Source organism: Leopardus geoffroyi, chromosome B1 (genome assembly GCF_018350155.1).
Source record: "Leopardus geoffroyi isolate Oge1 chromosome B1, O.geoffroyi_Oge1_pat1.0, whole genome shotgun sequence".
In the NCBI taxonomy this organism is placed as follows: domain Eukaryota; kingdom Metazoa; phylum Chordata; class Mammalia; order Carnivora; family Felidae; genus Leopardus; species Leopardus geoffroyi.
The window spans coordinates 203,973,143-203,992,396 of record NC_059327.1 but is presented as its reverse complement, the minus strand read 5'-3'; the positions used below and the strand labels follow the sequence as shown (position 1 = coordinate 203,992,396).

Below are 19,254 nucleotides of genomic sequence, written 5' to 3'. Positions count from 1 at the left end.
TTCCTTTCTATATTTTTATCTGGAATAATTTCTGTAGTACGGATTTCTTGTGGTGCAGTCAATTGGATATAAATTTTGTTACCTTGTATTTGTCTGAAAAATACCTTCATTCTGCCTTTATTTTTCCTTTGTCTAGTATTTTCTTTAAGATTTTAAGTAATCTCTACACCTAATGTGGGGCTCAAACAGCTCCAAAATCAAGAGTCATATGCTCTACCAACTGAGCCAGCTAGACACCCGGTCTAGTATTTTCTATTGCATATTGTCCTTGTGATTAATACAGTATAATGTCCTGGACTCTGTTGCCTGTATCTCATTCCAGGTGACAGCTGATTTACTGGTTGATTACCTGAAACTCTTAGGCCTTTTTAGAGCAAAGGCTATTTCCATTTTGTCCTAGGATGTCAACTTTACTCCTAATGCAGGGCCCTTACAGGATTTCAGAGGAAAACCCAAATTATTTACCTTTGAAGCTTGAGGGACCCAAATTCAAAACTGTCCCCCTCTAATATTCAGCCACTGGAATGTCTGCTCAGCTCTTTCTGCTTTCCATCTGCTGTTCTCACCCCAGAATCCTTGGGTTCTTGTTCAATGCATGGAAAACTGGGGGGGGGGGGGGTCAGCCAAGGATTTGAGGGTTCCCCCTTGTGTGGCTCCCTTCTCTCTGGGGTGTCCCCATCCTCTGTTTCCAGTATTCAGGTGTCCACAAGCTCTTCCAGTTCCTGAGGTAAGGGAGACTGAGGCTTTCTGCTACAGTCTACCCACCCCATGCCACATAGGCTGGGTCTCTTCCAGCGGGGCCCCAGAGGAAGTGACACCTGAACTCCGACTTGAGGAGGACTTAGCCAGATGGAAGGATGAATTCCAGGAAGAAGTACAGACTGTGCTATTGAGAACATGGGTGCAGATGCCAGCTTTGTCACTCAGGCACTGTGTGACTTCGGGCAAGTGACTTAACCCCTCTATGCCTCCTTTTCTTGTTTGTGTTGAGGATGATCATAACACTTACCTCCTGGGATTGCTATGAGGGTTCAGGGAGTGAACCCTGGCAAGCACTTGGCACAGCACCTCAGCCTCCCCTCCCGCCTTCTCTTTCGGGTCACTGATCACACCTTGCTCTGTGTGGCTCTCGTGTGCTCTCAGCAGGTACCTGCACCCTCTTACCGCATTCCCAGCCCTTGGCTACACATCCTGGGCTGGGGCGGAAACAGACCGAAGGCAAAGCGGGGCTGGCGCCAGGTCACGTGGTCCCTGACAGGCAGGTGGCAAACACAGGAGCGCTTCTCCTCCTCATCAGCCAGTCTGACTGAAAATACTGCAGCCCCCGGGACACATTCTCAAGAGCAGTCACCATAGCAAGTGTATTTATTATAAAAATAAGTAAATGTGAAATATCTTTTGACTTTGAGATATGTGGCAAACGCTATTGCAGTGCATTTCAGTGAGGACACGTGTCTCTGCGGTGGCCGAGAATAGTCCTCGTGTGCGATGTGTTGCCACAGGGCTCAGTCTACAAACCTTGTCCCGACTCAACAGAACCGGGGGCCCACACACGTGGTCCCTGCAGGCAGCCACCTCTTCCCAGCGAGCTGCAGCGGCCCAGGCGCAGGCTCACTGGGGCTGTCGTGTTGCCTGTGAGCGTTCGTGCGCCCCCTGCTCCTGGTCTTGACCCGACAGCCGGCCGGCGGGGGGCAGAGAGGGGCACACTCCATACCAGAAGCCAAGCCAGGCCCTCCCAGAGGCAGACGCCCCACGAGAAGTTCCCTCCAACTTGGTCTGTTCCACCGCCCAAGGATGACCAAGGTGAAGGATCAGAAACCCCCTCAACCTGTGCTGGGTCCTGGGTCTCAGGGGATCTTGCCCCCGCCCAGGGCCGAGCCCCCTCAGAAGCCACAGGGTCACAGGTAGCTCCAGCCTCAGGGCCTCACTGGCAGCACTCGGCCACATGCCTGAAGAGCTCCTCGCCTTGCTCGTCATCGAAGTGCTGCAGGCAGTGAGGGCACTGAAGCTCCCCCTGCCCTCTCCGGGTCGTTGCTCCAGGACACCTGCCCTCTGCGGAGAAGTCCGGCCCCTGAGATCCAGTCCCGGCCCTCCGGCCACTGGGTGCCACAAGCTCCAAGACACTGGTCTCTAAGTACTTGGGGGTTTTGCTCCCCGTGTGCGTCCGGCAGGAGCCCCGCTCTCGGCAGTCCTGGAAAGAAGGCAAGTATCCGTTCACATGGGCCGCACTGCAGGCCACAAAGCCAGGTGTCGGGTTCTAGCACTCGAGAGATTTCTCCCATCCCTGAATGGGACTTGCAGCCCCTCCCCATCTCCTGGAGTAGCCCAGAGCCCAAACACAGTGGGGCCCAGTCGCAGACGCTCCTGCACAAGTTCAGATGGGGCCCGCTCCCTGCCCATCAGCCCCATACACCTCTGTGGAGAGACAGAGGTGGAGCCGGGGTGGGGGTCCCTCCTAGCTCGTCCCGGCGCACGCCCTCCAGACATCAGTCACGAAGCACCGTGGCCTGCATGCTCCTCAGCCTGGTGCTTCTGAAACTTCACATCTGAACTTGAGCTTTCCTCTGTGGGCCTGGGGCTTATTGCCCGCCCCTTCTGCACTCCTGCCCTGGCTCCTCAGCAACGGCAAGTGCTCCCCCACATTTGAGGGGCCACAGGCTGCAGCTGAAAAGGATGCAGAGGCCACGTAATGCAAACGCCCTGTCCCCCAACAGACTTGAAGTGGGTCCTGATCATCCCTGTTGGCCCAGAGTCACTGACAGGCTGCCTAGAACCACACCTTTAATGACCTTTCAATCCAAGAGCACGTGCTTCCTCAAGTTCGAGGCAGCCAGAAATCCACAGGTGAAACCCCATCACAGAAGACCACAGAAGACCGCCCCTGCCTGGGCCCATGGTGGAGCGTCCTCAGCCAGAGCCTAGAGTCCCAGGGCCTCAGGAGAACCCAGAATCTGTGATGGGAGCCGCTAAGGCCGCTGGGGACGATGAGGTCCTCCCGCACCTCCTTGTTAGCCTGTGGCCTCGGGGGAAAACAGGCCGCGGGCACGGTCCCCACCCACTTCACCCGCCAGTAGGAACAGCTGCCTCTGTCCAGGCCTGGTGCTCTGGACCGAGTCCAAGAGTGTGAAAGAGAGGGTGTCCCCCGTGACTCCCTGCACCTCATGCAGGGTGGGAGCAGAAGCCACCAACGAACCCCAGCAGCATAGTACAGGCAGCACCCAACCAGATGGGGCAGCCCCGAGGTCAGCTCAGCATCCCTGCTCAACCTGGTACGTCAATCCCCAGAGGTGCCACTACTGTCCAGTCCAAACGTTCTTGGAGGGGCCCAGTAGGTACTGGCTGAGGGGCTGAAGAAACCAAACTCTCCCAGGGTCTCCACAGAGCATGGAGAGGGTCCAGGGCAGAGGGGAAGAGGCATGTGGGCGCCATGGGTCCTGCACCGAGAAACTATCAATTCTGACTCACGCCAGGCCTCCCTAGTTGGGGTGGAGGCCTACTGGCCCGCAAGGCCCACCTCCATGCACACGGGCCGTGGGCCCAGGGACGTTACTAGACACCTGGGAATGGAGTAACCAAGTACCTGTGCCTCATCGCGAGGAGGGGACACGTATGAAGGAAGCTCCTAGCAGGAAGCCTGGGGCCCAGGACGTGCTCACCGGGTGCATGACCACAAGCACGGGAGGCAGGACAGGCCCTGTGGACTGTCACACAGTATGACTAGGAGCTCTTCCACCCCCGTGCCCCAGCAGCTGGGCAAGGCGGCTCTGACCTAAGCAGGGCAATCAGGGTCTCAGGCTGATGCTTGAAATTCGCGGAAAGAAAAATGAGAGAAACGCCAGGCCTAAAGAGGCCTCGTACTCTACCTGCCTCCGGGACGCCTGGTGCCGCAAGGCGGCCACCTGCTCCTCCAGCTCTTGAATCCTCCCCTGAGCACGCTCTCGATCGGCCCTTTCCGAGGTGAAATCATCCTTGTAAGCAAGAATCTGAAAGGAGGCAAGACACGCGGCTGTCAGCACGGGGCGCCATTTCTGCTGCTCAGGACGGAGAAGGTGCCCACCTGGCTCCCCCCCCACACACACACCTCCCACACCCTCCCCCACCCAGGGCCACACCTGCTGCTCCAGCATCTGCACCCGCTCCAGCGCCGCATCACGGGCCCTCCTCACAGCCGTCAGCTCCTCCCTCACTTCCACACAGTCATTTATCTTCTCCTCCAGCTGCCTGTTGAGCCTGGAGATCTCCTTCCTCATCAGCTCAGGAGGGGAGGGTCTCTCGGGCTCACGGGGGGCCTGTAGCCCCTGAAGCTGCGCGTGGAGCCCCCTCACATACTCATCCCTGCTGGCATCGTAGCGCTGCCACTTGGCGTTAAGGTCTTCTACCTGAGGGGATGTGGCCAAGACACGCGGTGAAGGTGGCCCCACGCTACGCCACACTTTGTGTTTTGTTTTTTTTTTAATTTTTTTTTTTTTTCAACGTTTATTTATTTTTGGGACAGAGAGAGAGCATGAACGGGGGAGGGTCAGAGAGAGAGGGAGACACAGAATCGGAAACAGGCTCCAGGCTCTGAGCCATCAGCCCAGAGCCTGACGCGGGGCTCGAACTCCCGGACCGCGAGATCGTGACCCGGCTGAAGTCGGACGCTTAACCGACTGCGCCACCCAGGCGCCCCTCACACTTTGTGTTTTTAAGTTTAAACTTTTTCTTCAAATTTTTATTAAATTCCAGTTAACATCCAGCGTAATATTGGTTTCAGGAGCAGAACTCAGTGTCACTTGCAGACACCCCCAGTGCTTTGTCGCCATCCCCATCTAGCCCATCCCGCCCCCCTCCATTAACCCTGTTTGTTCTCTGTCGTTAGAGTCCCCTGTGGTTTGTTGTCCTCTCTTCTTCCTCCCCCCACTTCTCCTGTGTTCCCCTGCTTGCTGTCTTAAATTCCACACAGGAGAGAAATCACTTGGCATTTGTCTTTCTCGGACTATGAAGTGCTTTGTTAGCAACAGTTAGCTAATGAGTTCTTCCCCTTAAATAGATGTCACCTCACTTTGCTCTTCTATCCAGAGGGGACACGGAGAGCAGCAGACACGTCTGAGGCACGGCGGTGACGTCCGCCAGCAACCGTTAAACACAAGTGGACTTGGTGCGGTTTTCCCTCCTTAAAAGCCATACTCGATAGTAATTCTTGCACCTCCTTTCTCGACCTACGAGTTAGCCTGGGGGGACAGAGCATGACGGGGCACATTCTGTGCACTTTCAGACAAAAAGGTCAGGTCTCGGCATGGTGTGTGTCAGCCAAAGTGGCCTGAGGGGGACACAACCCCTGAGCACCATGGAGGACAGGACCCCCCTACACCTGCAGTTCACAAGGGCAAATTCTTCTTGAATGAAATATGACAGATACTCACATGGGTCACCTTCTGTCTCAACAGTCGATTTTCTTCCTGTAACTTCTCGATAACATCCCGGACACAGGTGTCCCCGCCTGTACGCTCTGGCTGCATAACAAAGGGAGAGTGGGAGGGCACTATGTCGCTGAACATAAAAAGTGCAACAAGAGGGGAGGAAGCTAGACCCGCGGACCAAGGTCGCAGACATCATCACATCCAGCAAGGCACCAGCTGGCGGTCGTTCATCAGGTAGAGAAGCAAAGTGGAGGCACAAAAGGACTCCCTGCTTCCCGGAGGTGGTGCGGGAAGGGTGTGCTCTGCCCTGACCCAGGCCCACCACCCACCAGGGCTCCCGCTGCCTGACATGCTCTGTCATGGCTCAGGGGAACAGGGGGCTCAGTCCCATTGTGCGGCAAAGGACACACCGGCCCTGGGCCACAGGGGGCAGGCCTGGCTGGGAACCCATCATGTCTGCAGACCATCAGGGTCAACCTTGGTGGCTTTGTACACAGGGTCTGACCCACACCATGCTCATGCCTAGAAGCCACATCCCAAACCGCCCCTAACAATGGTAGGCAGCCCTAACCAAAAAGTCTAGTTTGAGAAGTCTGTCTGAATCCGAGAAATGCAGTGCATTTAATAGAACAGAGGGCTGTATGTTGGTGACATCATTTTTGAGAATTCCCCTTGAATGACAAAGGAAGTATGTATCCTCACGGCGCAGCCACTGGGAAGCCCCGGGTGACTCAGCCAAGTCCCAGGCTGAGAAATGATGCTGATTTAGTGACTGTAAGAGCCGCCGGCCCCCCGGCCACCATCGTGTGTAGCTACTCTCAAATCCCCACAAGGAAACGACCCAGTGACTCAACGTTGGAGAAGAGCACCCGCCTCCTCCCAAATAGCACTTTTCTTTTGGCTTCTCAAATACGCTTGGTTCCTTCCGAGGTTCCCTTTTAGTGGAATCCACCTGAGAACAGGTGGTTCCCCATGCGAGCTGTGGCAAAGCCGCCGCTAAGGGGCCGGTCAGCCCATCCCCCTCAGAACATCGCAGCGCATTCCTCAGTGAACCTGGTCGCAGCCTAAGAGAACTGCCCGGAAAGGACCCCGCTCAGCGAGCCCACAGCCAGCTGTGCCGAGGTCCACGGCTGGGTCGGTGCCGCTCTGTGCATGTGCATGGAGCACATGGAAGGCCAGCACCCACAGCCCTGCGGGCCTGCGCATGGGGCCTGTGGGGGAGCTGCCCTCACCTCGCTCTGCAGCTTCCTCATCCGCCTACCAGCCACGGCTTCACCCTCTTGTCCGAGGCTAACCGAGGCTACAGAGGCCAAGAGGCTGGGCTGGTGAAGCAGGCTGCCCTGCTTTCCTATCACATTTTGCACGTTCCATCTTTCTAGAAGAAAGCCCTGAATAGACAGGCTTTGTCACAACCAAGAGGAGTCTCCTTACTGGTGGGCTCTGGGCTCCCCAATCCCCGCGATTGCTGAGGGATCCTGCGGTCTCTACGCGACACCTCCTGCCCCGATGTGGTCTTCACTGTAATTTGCTTACCCACGTGCATGGCCTACCTCAGGACTTTTCTCCCTCAAGTCCCCCTGTGTGCGCTGTCGTTCATCCAGACACTTGGCCAGATGCTGGCACATGTGGGCAGTGGCGGCCAGAGTCCTCCGCAGCTGATGGGTCTCATCAGCCAAGGAGCGGCACAGGATGTCGCTGGCAGCCCGGGCTCGTTCCTTCTCTGCCACGCTCTGCCGCAGCAGGGCAACTTCCTTCTCTCGCTCATGCTCCGGCTGGCTCATCAGCTGCTGCTTCTCCTTCTCTTTTTCTTCTAACTGCTCAGAAAGTCTTTCAATTTCCTAAGTGGAAGATTTAAAAGCACAGTTTATTTTATTAAAAGAAGGTAAAAAACAAATGTTCATAAAACAAGAGAAAAGTTTGGCACAGACACCCCGTCACTAGATGATGAACAAACTCATTCAGAGGCCGGCTTTTGAACTACAATTAAACTGGAGTTCTCAGCCTATAATGTTCTTTCTGAAACTTCATCTACAATTCTGTTTTCAGGGACGCCTGGGTGGCTCAGTCAGTTAAGCACCCAACTTTGGCTCAGGTCATGATTTCACAGCTCGTGGGTTTGAGCCCTGCATTGGGCTCTATGCTGACAGCTTGGAGCCTGGAGCCTGCTTCAGATTCTGTGTCTCCTCTCTCTGTCCCTCCCCTGCTCACACACACACTCTCTCTCTTAAAAATAAACATTAAAAAAATAGAAAAAAATTTTAATGTTTACTTATTTTTAATAATTCTATTTTTATTTATTTATTTTTACGTTTATTTACTTTTTTTTGAGAAGAGAGACAGCATGAGCTGGGGAGGAGAGAGAAAGAGGGAGACACAGAATCCGAAACAGGCTCCAGGCTCCGAGCTGTCAGCACAGAGCCCAACGTGGGGCTGGAACCCATGGGCCACCAGATCATGACCTGAGCCGAAGTCGGACGCTCAACCGACTGAGCCACCCAGGCGCCCCAATAATTCTATTTTTATTTTCACAAACAAGTTCGTAATTTTAGATGGTACATCAGCAAATTACGAAGTGTGGCAACTGCAAAGACTCCTTTATGGGACGGACAGAAGCTGCAGCGGGTCAGTGCCTAGAAGGTACGTCCTCACTCCTGGTACTTGGAATGCGACTTGACTTAGAAGTAGGGCCCTCACAGACGTGACTAGTTAAGAGGATTAGAACAGACCCCGATCCAGTGACTGCTGTCCCTATACGAAGAAGGAAATATGGACACAGACACAAGGAAGGAGGTGGTGTGATGAGAGACCGGAGAGCTGTGTCTACAGGCCAAGGGGCACCAAGGGCTACAGGAGCCACCAGAAGCTGAAAGAGGCAAAGACACACCCACTCTGGAGCCTCCCAGGGAATTTGGCCCTGCCAACACCTTCCTCAGGCTTCCAGGGCAGAAGGGCAGACGATTAAATTCCTCTTGTTCTAGGTTCCCAGCTATGGGACTTCGTGACAGAGCTCTGGGACCTAATCCACCCACCGCTGATTACTTCTTTAAAAGAAAAGTCCTGAAAATTACAGTCTGCTCTATACCTGGCCTTAGTTTTGTACCTTCCTGTCTCAACTGCAGTGCCTGCAAATCTTTGAGGTGACACTGGGTGCGCGAATGTGACCCAGAGACGGAGCACCAGCCTTGGGAGATACAGGTCAGGTCTGGGCTTCCCCAGGAGGGTGTGGGCAGGAAGGACTGGCCTCCCGCGGAGGAGCGAGCTCACCCCCACCACCCATCCCTCACCCTCACCGCCCCCCCCCCCCCCCCGCCAACGTGTGAGGGGGAGACACACGGGGACCCTGGAACCTTCTCAGCACAGCAGAACGAAATGCTGGGCCACATTGCTAAAGGACCCCTGAAGTATTATTCTCTTACGTGCTTGAAACAAAAACAAAAAATATGCATGGTTGTAACAAATTCAACGAAACCTAATTCCTCTTTTGCCACCAACCCCTCCACCCCAAGCGTCACTTTCCAGAGGCAGCTCCTATCCACCATGTGGGCACAGGTCTTTCCAGAATGTGTTTAGGCATCTACCACACCAGTCTTCATACACAAATGGATCCTACACCAGCACACTTTTCACCGCTGTCTGCCTCCTAAGGAACACCTCATTCCACAGTAGATTCCAGATTTGCAGGACACACTTCCAATTGATGGACATGGGCCACTTCCTTACCCTCTGGTGCAAATACGTCCACAGGAAACATGCCCAGAAGTCATACAGCTGGGACTGTTTCAAGACTGGATTAAGAAGTACCTGGTAAAACTGGGGAACACAGCCCAACACAGGGCCCCACCCTGTTCCTGGGCCCATGCCTGAGCCCATGAGGCAAGGGCTCCTCCACTCAACACCCTGTGCACCTGGGGTGGCCTCCACAGGAGAAGCCCAGCATGTGCCTCCATCACTCTAACCAGGTGACCCAGAAAACATTCTGGAATTCTCACCCTCTCAGCGAGTTAAGGGTCCTTGCTTTCCCACTTTCCTTGAACTTCACTCGAGAAGTTGACAGCAAGAGAAGGAAGAATAATTCCTGGTAGGATGGTCAATTCGACTCTCTTAACAAAGACCTAGAGGAAGAGACTGTTCTAGACCCATAATCCAAGACAGGCCCGAAAAGAGAGGCTGGAAGAGATGGAGTGAGGAGGTCAGACCCTAGCAAGTGGGACATGTCCAATACCCAGTGCCAAAGAGGTGACAGGATGAGGACAATGGGTGTGACAGAGTAGAAGAAACCACACTGGTGATGAACCCAAAACGGATTGTCACCACAGGTGTCCAGTGCCCACATTCCCTCCCCCTCCGTAGATGCCATCCAGCCTGGTGAGGCCATTCCTTTCATTTTTCCACTTCATGACCTCACCCATGAGTGGAGTCCAGGCCTTTCTGGACTGAAGGAGGAAGAGGCCTTTCCCTGAAAGTTGGCCAGTCGGCATTGCTACCTCCTCCCAGCACACGACCATTCAGCACCAGGCTGGAGCAGTGGGACCTGGAGGGACTATATCCACGAGCTGGGGGCTGCCAGCTGTGTGCCAAGTGGCTTGGCCTGGATGTGGCCACTACCTGATACACCACAATGGGTATTTACACAGCTGAGAACCAACCATATGGCCTCCTTAACATAAAATCCTATAAACAGGGAAAAGAAGGCCAAATCCCAGTGTGAGCTCAGGTTCCCAGTGCTGATCATTCCTGTGACACTGAGCCTAAAAACACAAAACTAGGCCTGTTTATTAGCCTGGAATTTATTTTAAAAATTGACCACTTTTTAAAGGCATTTCAAGCTGAGCAGGGGCCTTGTCCCATGCTCTTACTGTGTAGACGGTAAGCAAGAGCATCTCACGACCACCTCTCCCTCTGAAGTGTCCAGACTCCTGGCCGGCCAACTGCTCACCCCTTGCCCGCCTTTGGTTCCCTCTACCTACATCACAGCTTCGGTGTTGCTTTGTTGCTACTGTTGGAAGGGAAGTGCCTGAGGGCAGTGACTTTTCTATTTAATGTTTATTTTTGACAGAGAGACGGAGAGCGGGGAGGGGCAGAAAGGGAGAGAGAGAATCCCAAGCAGGCTCCACACTGTCTGTGCAGAGCCTGACATGGGGCTCAAAGTCACAAACTGAGAGATCACGACCTGAGTGGAAATCAAGAGTTGGCCGCTCAACTGACTGAGCTTTGCAGGCGCAGTGACCTTTTTTTGCCATTCTCCCTGATCTTAGACCTTGTTACCCTCAACAGTGGCTCAAACTTGTATATGGAGTACACAGTGCCTAAAGAGGTCTACCCTGAAATTTCAGTTATTCTGGGGCGCCTGGGTGGTTGAGCATCTGACTTCAGCTCAGGTCATAATCTCCTGGTTTGTGAGTTCAAGCCCCACATCGGGATCTCTATTCTCAGCGAGGAGCCTGCCGTGGGTCCTCTGTCTCCCTCTCTCTGCCCCCTACCTTGCTCTCTCTCTCAAAAATAAACATTAAAAAATTTTTTTTTTAATTTCAAAGTTATTCAAATCAGCATGACAGAGAAATAAATGTCTCTATCCTGCTCTGTATCTAATACTGAAGTTTATTCAGGGTAAACACATATCTATGCGTGATACAGAGATCAACGTATCTACGAATATATGTAATATGAATACAGACAGGAATCCTGTGAACATACCGATAAGGGCTAGTCCCGGGGGAGTCATGAATTTAACAAGTAACCACAGTGACAGCAGGGGCTGCTACTGCTCGCCACAGCCTCGGTGCCAACTGTGCAATCTCCGTACATCCTACAAGACAGCTTCTCCCATCTTTCCCATTCCACAGATGGGTAAACCAAGGCTCACAGGGTTGGCAGCCACTGGAGTGATCAGGTGAAGAAGCCACTGCAGCCCTGGTGCCTCCATGCAGTACAGCCTCCCTGCGTCCTCTTGGGGCCGGAACACCTCAGGCAAGACCTGCGTTCCCAGGGTCCTTCCTCACTGGTCAGCGGGAGACAGCGTGGACACGTGCATCTCTATAGACAGCACGGCAGCATGTCCTCCAGCTCAGGGGGCTCTGGCTCCACACTCCAGCCCCAGGCTCCAGGCCCAGCCCCATGTGGATGCCAGTAAATGTCTGGGAACAAGACTGGACGACACAAGGATCAGGACCTGGGCCCTGTTCTCAACCCGCCACAAGACAGCCATGTAACAACCAGACCCGGGGCCAACAACAGTTAGTTCTGAAGGATGCACCAGCCTTATTACGGTCTTAAAAACCAGCTTTCAAACATCAGTTTAGAAATAAGCTAGCTCGGGGCACCTGGGTGGCTCAGTCAGTTGAGCGTCCAACTTCGGCTCAGGTGATGATCCTGGTATATGAGTTCCAGCCCCACGTTGGGCTCTGTGCTGATGGCACTCCTGGAGCCTGCTTTTGGATTCTGTATCTCCCTCTCTCTCCGCCCTTCCCCCACTCACTCTCTGTCTCTCAAAAATAATTACAAAATATATACTAAAAAGACATTACCTAGCTCACATGGAGGCTTGTGGGTGACAACAGTACCCTACTCGGGGCTGGCATCTTCCCTCACAGCTGGGAACCTTCCAGAGCTAGAGAAACAAAAGCAAAACCACTGGGCGGAGGAGGGGGGGTGCAAAACATGTCGGGAACCCCCCAAAGAGTGGCCTGACATGTCCTCACATGCTGGAGGGACCCCAGGACTTCGGCACATGTCACTCGTTCTGAAGTTGGAGACAGACGTCCTGGCTGATCCGACCAAGTGCCCTTGTTGAATCTGTGACTGTTCTCATAGACCACTGTTGTCAGAAAGCCAGGCTTGTCACAGAAGCCCAGCTTCACACACACATGATGCACATGAGTCAGCAAGTGGGCTGATGTCCCCCAAGAGAGCCTTTTGCTGGGACCCACAGTTCCATGGCTCCATACTCAGGACACAAAAGTGTGAAGAATTCCATAGTCTTGTGAGTTAACCTTAAGAGGCATGGCCTCCTGGCCCTCGTCCCTGTATTCGTCTGCCCAGGCTCCCCTAACAAAGTCCACAAACTAGACAACCTAGAACAGAAATTCACTCTCACAATCCTGGATGCTCAAAGTCCAAAATCCACGTATCAGCAGGGCCATGCTCCTTCCAGGGCAAGAAGAATCCTTCCTTGTCTCTTCCAGCTTCTGGTGGCTGCCAGTGGTTCTGGGCTTGTAGATGCATCACTCCAATCTCTGCCTCCATCTACACATGGCCGACTTACACGGACAACCAATCACCAATCCACCGGAATCCAGTATGCCATCCTTTTTCATTTATGACATCTTGCAAAGACCCTTTTGCCAAAGAAGGCCCCATTCACAGGTTCCAGATAGAAATTAATTGGGGAGGGGACACTGTCCAACCCAGTACAGTCTCTGCCTCCCTCTCTTTCCTGAGCATCCCTCAGTGAGAGCAACGGCAAACAGGAATTTCAGGAAAGGCCAGTTAACTGAGGCTTTACCACAAGTGTCAAGCATGTATCCTGAGAAGCAGTGATAAGAGAGCAACAGGGTTCTTCCCCTCTGGAAGAGTGTAGTGGGGGAGCAAGGCAAAAAGATAAGGACAAAACCTAACGTCGCCTGCAGGGTTCTGAGAAGATGGTGAAGCAGGAAGCACCGGGAACCTACCTCCCCACCAAAAAATGGCTGTGCTGGCAGGACCCATCGACTGTAACTGTTTTGGAAACCTGGAGTCTATTGAAGGATTCCAACTTCTGGAGGAAGACTTGGGCAGTCAACTGAGGTTAATTTCAACCAATTTCAGCTCTTAGCCCATCCCCTACACCCAGCCACCTGCAAGTGTTTCTGGAGTGGCTTGCAATAGTCTTGCAGGAGCCAGGGTAGGCAAAAACAACCTGTCCTGTAAACATTGGAAATGTGTGCTCTGATAGCTTGCTCCTTCCTATCAGAGAGGTGCAAACACAGAAAGGCAGCCATGGTTGCTGCACCTCCCCCACTGTTGCAAAGACCCTCCCCTCCATCTGAAGTGACTTGAGGGAGATTTAAAGGGATACAGCTCTCCCCCCACTCTGCCTTTTTCTGTCCCCCCCCCCCCGCCCCCACTGAGGGAACCAGACACCAAAGACAAGGACTTTCATGGCTGCCTATTTACATACATACATAAAAATACATACACACATGCACAAACACAAAATAAAGACACTTTCAAAGGCAACTACATATAAACAGAAAATTAGAAAGTGCCTACATTAAAAATTTTTTTAATGTTTATTTTTGGGAGAGACAGCGAGTGAGGGAGGGGTGGGGAGATTGGGAGACACAGAATCCAAAGCAGACTCCAGACTCCCAGCTGTCAGCACATAGCCAATGCAGGGCTCGAACCTACAAACTGTGAGAGCATGACCTGAGCCAAAGTCGGACACTCAATCGACTGAGCCACCCAGGCACCCTGAAAGTGCCCACATGCGACCAGGGAACAGCACAGGCTCAGAAGAGACCCGAGCAAACCTGAAGTTACCACTCAGGCTGATCCCTGGCACAGAAACAACCTACAAGAATCAAAGAAAAAAAAACACAAAACCTTGAGGAAGGGGGAGAATCTAATTTCCAGACATAAAACATTATTAGATCCAAATGCCCAGTTCTTAACAAAATACAAGGCATAGAAAAACATCACAAGGCATACAAAGAAAATATGGCCCATCTGAAAAAAAATAAATCGACATCCCTTTTAAAGATCTGATGGCAGATCTTCTAAACAAAGACTTTAAAACAACCATCTTAAAAATGTCACAGAAAGAAAAGGTACGGAAAAAGTCAAGAAAGCACTGTATGAACAAAATGGAAATATGATTAGATTTTAAAAACCTTAAGAAACCAAAATGAAATTCTGGAGCTGAAAAGTACAATAACTGAAATGAAAAACTTGCTAGAGAGTTTCAAAGGCAGATTTGAACAGGCAGATGTATCAGCAAAGCTGAAGATAAGACAATGGAAATTACCAAGGCTGACAGAAAGAAAGAAAGAAAAAAAGATTGAAGTGAACAGCCTATGGGACCTGTGAGACACCATCAAGCAGACCAGCACATACACTGTGGGCATCTTGAAAGGAGGAGAGAGAGAAAGAGACAGAAAGAATATTTGAAGAAATAATGCCTGAAAACTTCCAAATCTGATGAAAGACATGAATATAAACATCCATGTAGCTCAGTAAACTCAAAGTATGATGAGCTCAAAAAGACTTAAACCAAAACACATTATAATCAGACTTCTGAAGCCAAAGATAAAGATTCTTGAAAGCCACAAGAGAGAGGCAACTCATCACATACTCAGTAAGATAATCATTAGATTATTCATCAGTCACTTTGAAGACCAAAAAGCAGTGAGCCTATATATTCAAATGCTAAAAGGGAAAAACTATTGGGGGCATCTGGGTGGCTCAGTCAGTTAATTGTCCAATTTGGCTCAGGTCATGATCTCACAGTTCAGCTGTGTCAGCTGTGCTGACAGCTCAGAGCCTGGAGCCTGCTTCCAATTCTGTGTCTCTCTCTCTCTCTCTCTCTCTCTCTGTCCCTCTCCCGCTCATGCTCTCTCTCAAAAATAAACATTAAAAAATTTTTTTTCTAAATAGCTATATAAAATAAAGTTCCCTTTTTAAAAAAAAGAAAAACTGTCAACCAAGAATCCTCTACCCAGCAAAACCGCACTTAAAAACGAGTGAGGGTTAAACTACAACATTCCCAGATAAACAAAAGCTGAGGGCATTCGTTACTAGACTTGCCCAGCAAAATGCTCAAGGGAGTCCTTTAGGGTGAAATTAAAGGACGCTAGACAGTAACTCAAACCTGTATGAAAAAATAAAAATGTAAATACATAGGCAACTACAAAATCTAGTATTACTGCAATAATAGTTTGTAATTCCACTTTTCTACACAATTTAAGAGACTAATGTCCTTTTTAAATTTTTTTTTTTTCAACGTTTATTTATTTTTGGGACAGAGAGAGACAGAGCATGAACGGGGGAGGGGCAGAGAGAGAGGGAGACACAGAATCGGAAACAGGCTCCAGGCTCTGAGCCATCAGCCCAGAGCCTGACGCGGGGCTCGAACTCACGGACCGCGAGATCGTGACCTGGCTGAAGTCGGACACTTAACCGACTGCGCCACCCAGGCGCCCCGTGAGACTAATGTCCTTTTTAAAAGTTACTAGACTTGGGGCGCCTGGGTGGCTTGGTCGGTTAGGCGTCCGACTTCGGCTCAGGTCATGATCTCACGGTCCGTGGGTTCGAGCCCCGCGTCGGGCTCTGTGCTGACAGCTCAGAGCCTGGAGCCTGTTTCAGATTCTGTGTCTCCCTCTCTCTCTGCTCCTCCCCTGTTCATGCTCTGCCTCTCTCTGTCTCAAAAATAAATAAACGTTAAAAAAAAAAAAATTAAAAAAAAAAAGTTACTAGTCTAGGGGCGCCTGGGTGGCTCGGTCGTTTGGGCGTCTGACTTCGGCTCAGGTCATGATCTCGCGGTCCGTGAGTTCAGGCCCCGCATCGGGCTCTGTGCTGACAGCTCAGAGCCTGGAGTCTGTTTCAGATTCTGTGTCTCCCTCTCTCTCTGACCTTCCCCCATTCATGCTCTGTCTCTGTCTCAAAAATGAATAAACATTAAAAAAAATTTTTTTTTAATAAATAAAAGTTACTAGTCTAAAAGTATTATTGTAATTTTAGTTTACAACTCCACACGTTTTCTACATAATTTAAGAAACTAATGAATTTTTTTTTTTTTTAATTTTTTTATTAACGTTTTTTATTTATTTTTGAGGGTCAGCAAGAGGGAGACACAGAATCTGAAACAGGCTCCAGGCTCTGAGCTGTCAGCACAGAGCCCAAGGCGGGGCTCGAACTCACGGACCGCGAGATCATGACCTGAGCCGAAGTCGGCCGCTTAACCGACTGAGCCACCCAGGCGCCCCAAGAAACTAATGAATTTAAAAGAGTAGTTTATGTTTGGGGGCACATGATGTATAAGGATGTAATTTTGTGGGGCGCCTGGGTGGCTCAGTTAAGCATCCAATTTCAGCTCAGGTCATGATCTCGCGGCTTGTGAGTTTGAGCCCCGCGTCGGGCTCTGTGCTGACAACTCAGAGCCTGGAGCCTACTTCTGATTCTGTATCCCTCTCTCTCTGCTCCTCCCCTGTTCACTCTCTCTCTCTCAAAAGTGAATAAACATTAAAAAAAAATTTTTTTTAAAAAGATGTAATTTTGTGACATCAGCAACTGAAAGGGGTGGGGACAGAACCGTAAAGGAGCAGAATTTGTATTACTGAAGTTAACATTCAACTTAAAGCAGTATGACTTTAGAATGTTAAACATAATTCCCATGGTAACCACACACACACACTCACACAAAAGCTGTAGAATATACACAAGAGAAAATGGGAAAGGAGTTTAAATGTTTCACTATAAAACTTTGAATTAAATATTGAATAAAAAATTTTTTGAATAAAAAAAACCTCACTACAAAAATTTGAATAAACAAAATAATACAGTAATGCAGAAAATGAGGGAAAAATGCTTTAAGCCATCTAGAAAACAAGTAGCAAAATAACAGAAGTAGTTCATCCTTATCAGTAATTAGCTTAAATATTAATGGATAAAACACAAGATCCAACTATTAGTTTTCTACAAAAGACTCACTTGAGATCCAAAGACATAAATAGATTGAAAATAAAAAGGATGGAAAAACGTATTCATGGAAATAGTAACCAAAGGAGAGGTAGGGGTGCCTATACCAGTATCAAACAAAATACTTTAATGTTTGTTTATTTGTGAGAGACAGAGTATGAGCAGGGGAGGGGCAGAGAGACAGGGAGACACAGAATCCGAAGCAGGCTTCAGGCTCTGTGCTGATAGCACAGAGCCTGACCTGGGGCTCGAACTCATGAACTGTGAGATCATGACCTGAGCCGAAGTCAGCACTTAACCGACGGAGCCACCCAGGCGCCCATCAGACAAAATACTTTAATTCAAAAAAGGTTACAAAAGACAAGGAAAAACATTATACATTAACAAAAGGTTTAATATAGCAAGAAGATAGAACAATTATAAGCATTTGTGCATCTAACAACAGGCTATATGAAGCAAAAACTGACAGAACTGAAGACAGAAATAGTTCTACAATAATAGAGACGTCAATATTTGACTCTCAGTAGTGGTTAAACAACCAGACTAAAGATAAGTAAGAAAAAGGCCTTAAACCACAGTAACAGATGTGTAAACGCCCACCCAGCAACAACTGCATACAACTGATTTTTGACATTTTCCAGGATATGTTAGACCACATATTAAGTCTCAGTAGATTTTTTTAAGTTTATTTATTTCAGGGGAGAGCGAGAGCGCGCGACAGAGAGTATGAGCTGGGGAGGGGCAGAGAGCAAGGAAGACAGAGAATCCTAAGCAGGCTCATACCGTCACATGGAGCCTGATGCGGGGCTCAAACCCACAAAGTGTGAGATCATGACCTGAGCCAAAATCAAGAGTCAGACACTTAACAGACTGAGCCACCCAGGTACCCCAAGTCTCAGTAGATTTTAAAATACAGATGGGGCGCCTGGGTGGCGCAGTCGGTTAAACGTCCGACTTCAGCCAGGTCACGATCTCGCGGTCCGTGAGTTCGACCCCCATGTCGGCCTCTGGGCTGATGGCTCAGAGCCTGGAGCCTGTTTCCGATTCTGTGTCTCCCTCTCTCTCTGCCCCTCCCCCGTTCATGCTCTGTCTCTCTCTGTCCCAAAAATAAATAAACGTTGAAAAAAAAAAATACAGATATCATATAAAGTGTCTTCTCCAACCATTAAAGAATGAAATTAGAAATCAACAACAGAAGTAAATCTGGAAAATACACCAAATTGTGGAAATTAAGCAACACATTCTTAAACCAATTAATCAAAGCAGAAATCACAAGAAAATTAGAAAATACTTAAGAGAAAATTAAAATGAAAACAAAATACACCAAAACTTACGGGATCCAGCGAAAGCAGTGTTAAAGGGAAAATCTTAACAAGCTATAAACTTATAAACAAGCTATAAACATTTGCCTTTACAAACAAGAAAGATTTCCTGCCAACAACCTTTAATTTTATAACTTAAGAAACTAGAAAAACAAGAACAAACTACACCCAAAGCTAGCAGAAGGACAAAAACCATAAAGACAGAATAGATAAAAATGAAATAGAGAACAGAAAAGAACAGAGAAAAATCAATAAAGCCAGTACTTGATTTTTTTTTTTTTTTAACGTTTATTTATTTTTGAGACAGAGAGAGACAGAGCATGAACGGGGGAGGGGCAGAGAGAGAGGGAGACACAGAATTGGAAACAGGCTCCAGGCTCTGAGCCATCCATCAGCCCAGAGCCTGACGCGGGGCTCGAACTCACAGACCGCGAGATCGTGACCTGGCTGAAGTCGGACGCTTAACCGACTGCGCCACCCAGGCGCCCCTGATTTTTTTTTTTAAAGGTCAACAAAATTGACAAACCTTTTGCTAGGCAGACTAAGGAAAAAAGAAGACAAATTAACAAAATCAGAAATGAAAAGTGGAGACATTACCATTGTAACAGAGTAGTATAAACAACTGTCACTGACAAACTGGATAACCTAGATGAAAGGAACAAATTCCTAGAAACACAAAACTTACCAAGGCTAAATCATGGAGAAATAGAAAAACTGAATAGACTTCTAAGTAGTAAGGAGATTGAATCAATAATAAAAAATCTCCCGGGGCAACTGGGTGGTTCAGTTGGTTAAGGGTCGAGACTTTGGCTCAGGTCATGCTCTCATGGTTGGTGAGTTCAAGCCCTGCATTGGGCTCTTTG

General features: G+C 49.7%; 1 protein-coding gene across 4 annotated transcripts in view; it reads right to left on the bottom strand.

Moving 5' to 3' along the window:
• Positions 1-1,347: 1,347 nt before the first annotated feature.
• TNIP2 (TNFAIP3 interacting protein 2) overlaps positions 1,348-19,254 on the bottom strand; it is a 35,699-nt gene continuing 17,792 nt past the window's right edge. For 2 of the 4 annotated variants that reach the window (XM_045474772.1, XM_045474776.1), the window contains exons 2-6: positions 6,950-7,237; positions 5,403-5,492; positions 4,113-4,379; positions 3,864-3,983; positions 1,348-2,191 (exon numbers count right to left, since the gene is read on the bottom strand). In XM_045474772.1, coding sequence (XP_045330728.1) covers positions 1,925-2,191; positions 3,864-3,983; positions 4,113-4,379; positions 5,403-5,492; positions 6,950-7,237 — 1,032 coding nt within the window. In that variant the 3' untranslated portion in view covers positions 1,348-1,924. Of the gene's footprint in view, positions 2,192-3,863; positions 3,984-4,112; positions 4,380-5,402; positions 5,493-6,949; positions 7,238-11,262; positions 11,534-11,923; positions 13,628-19,254 lie in introns of those variants that run through there. The other 2 variants (XM_045474775.1, XM_045474774.1) reach the window with 2 other exon arrangements.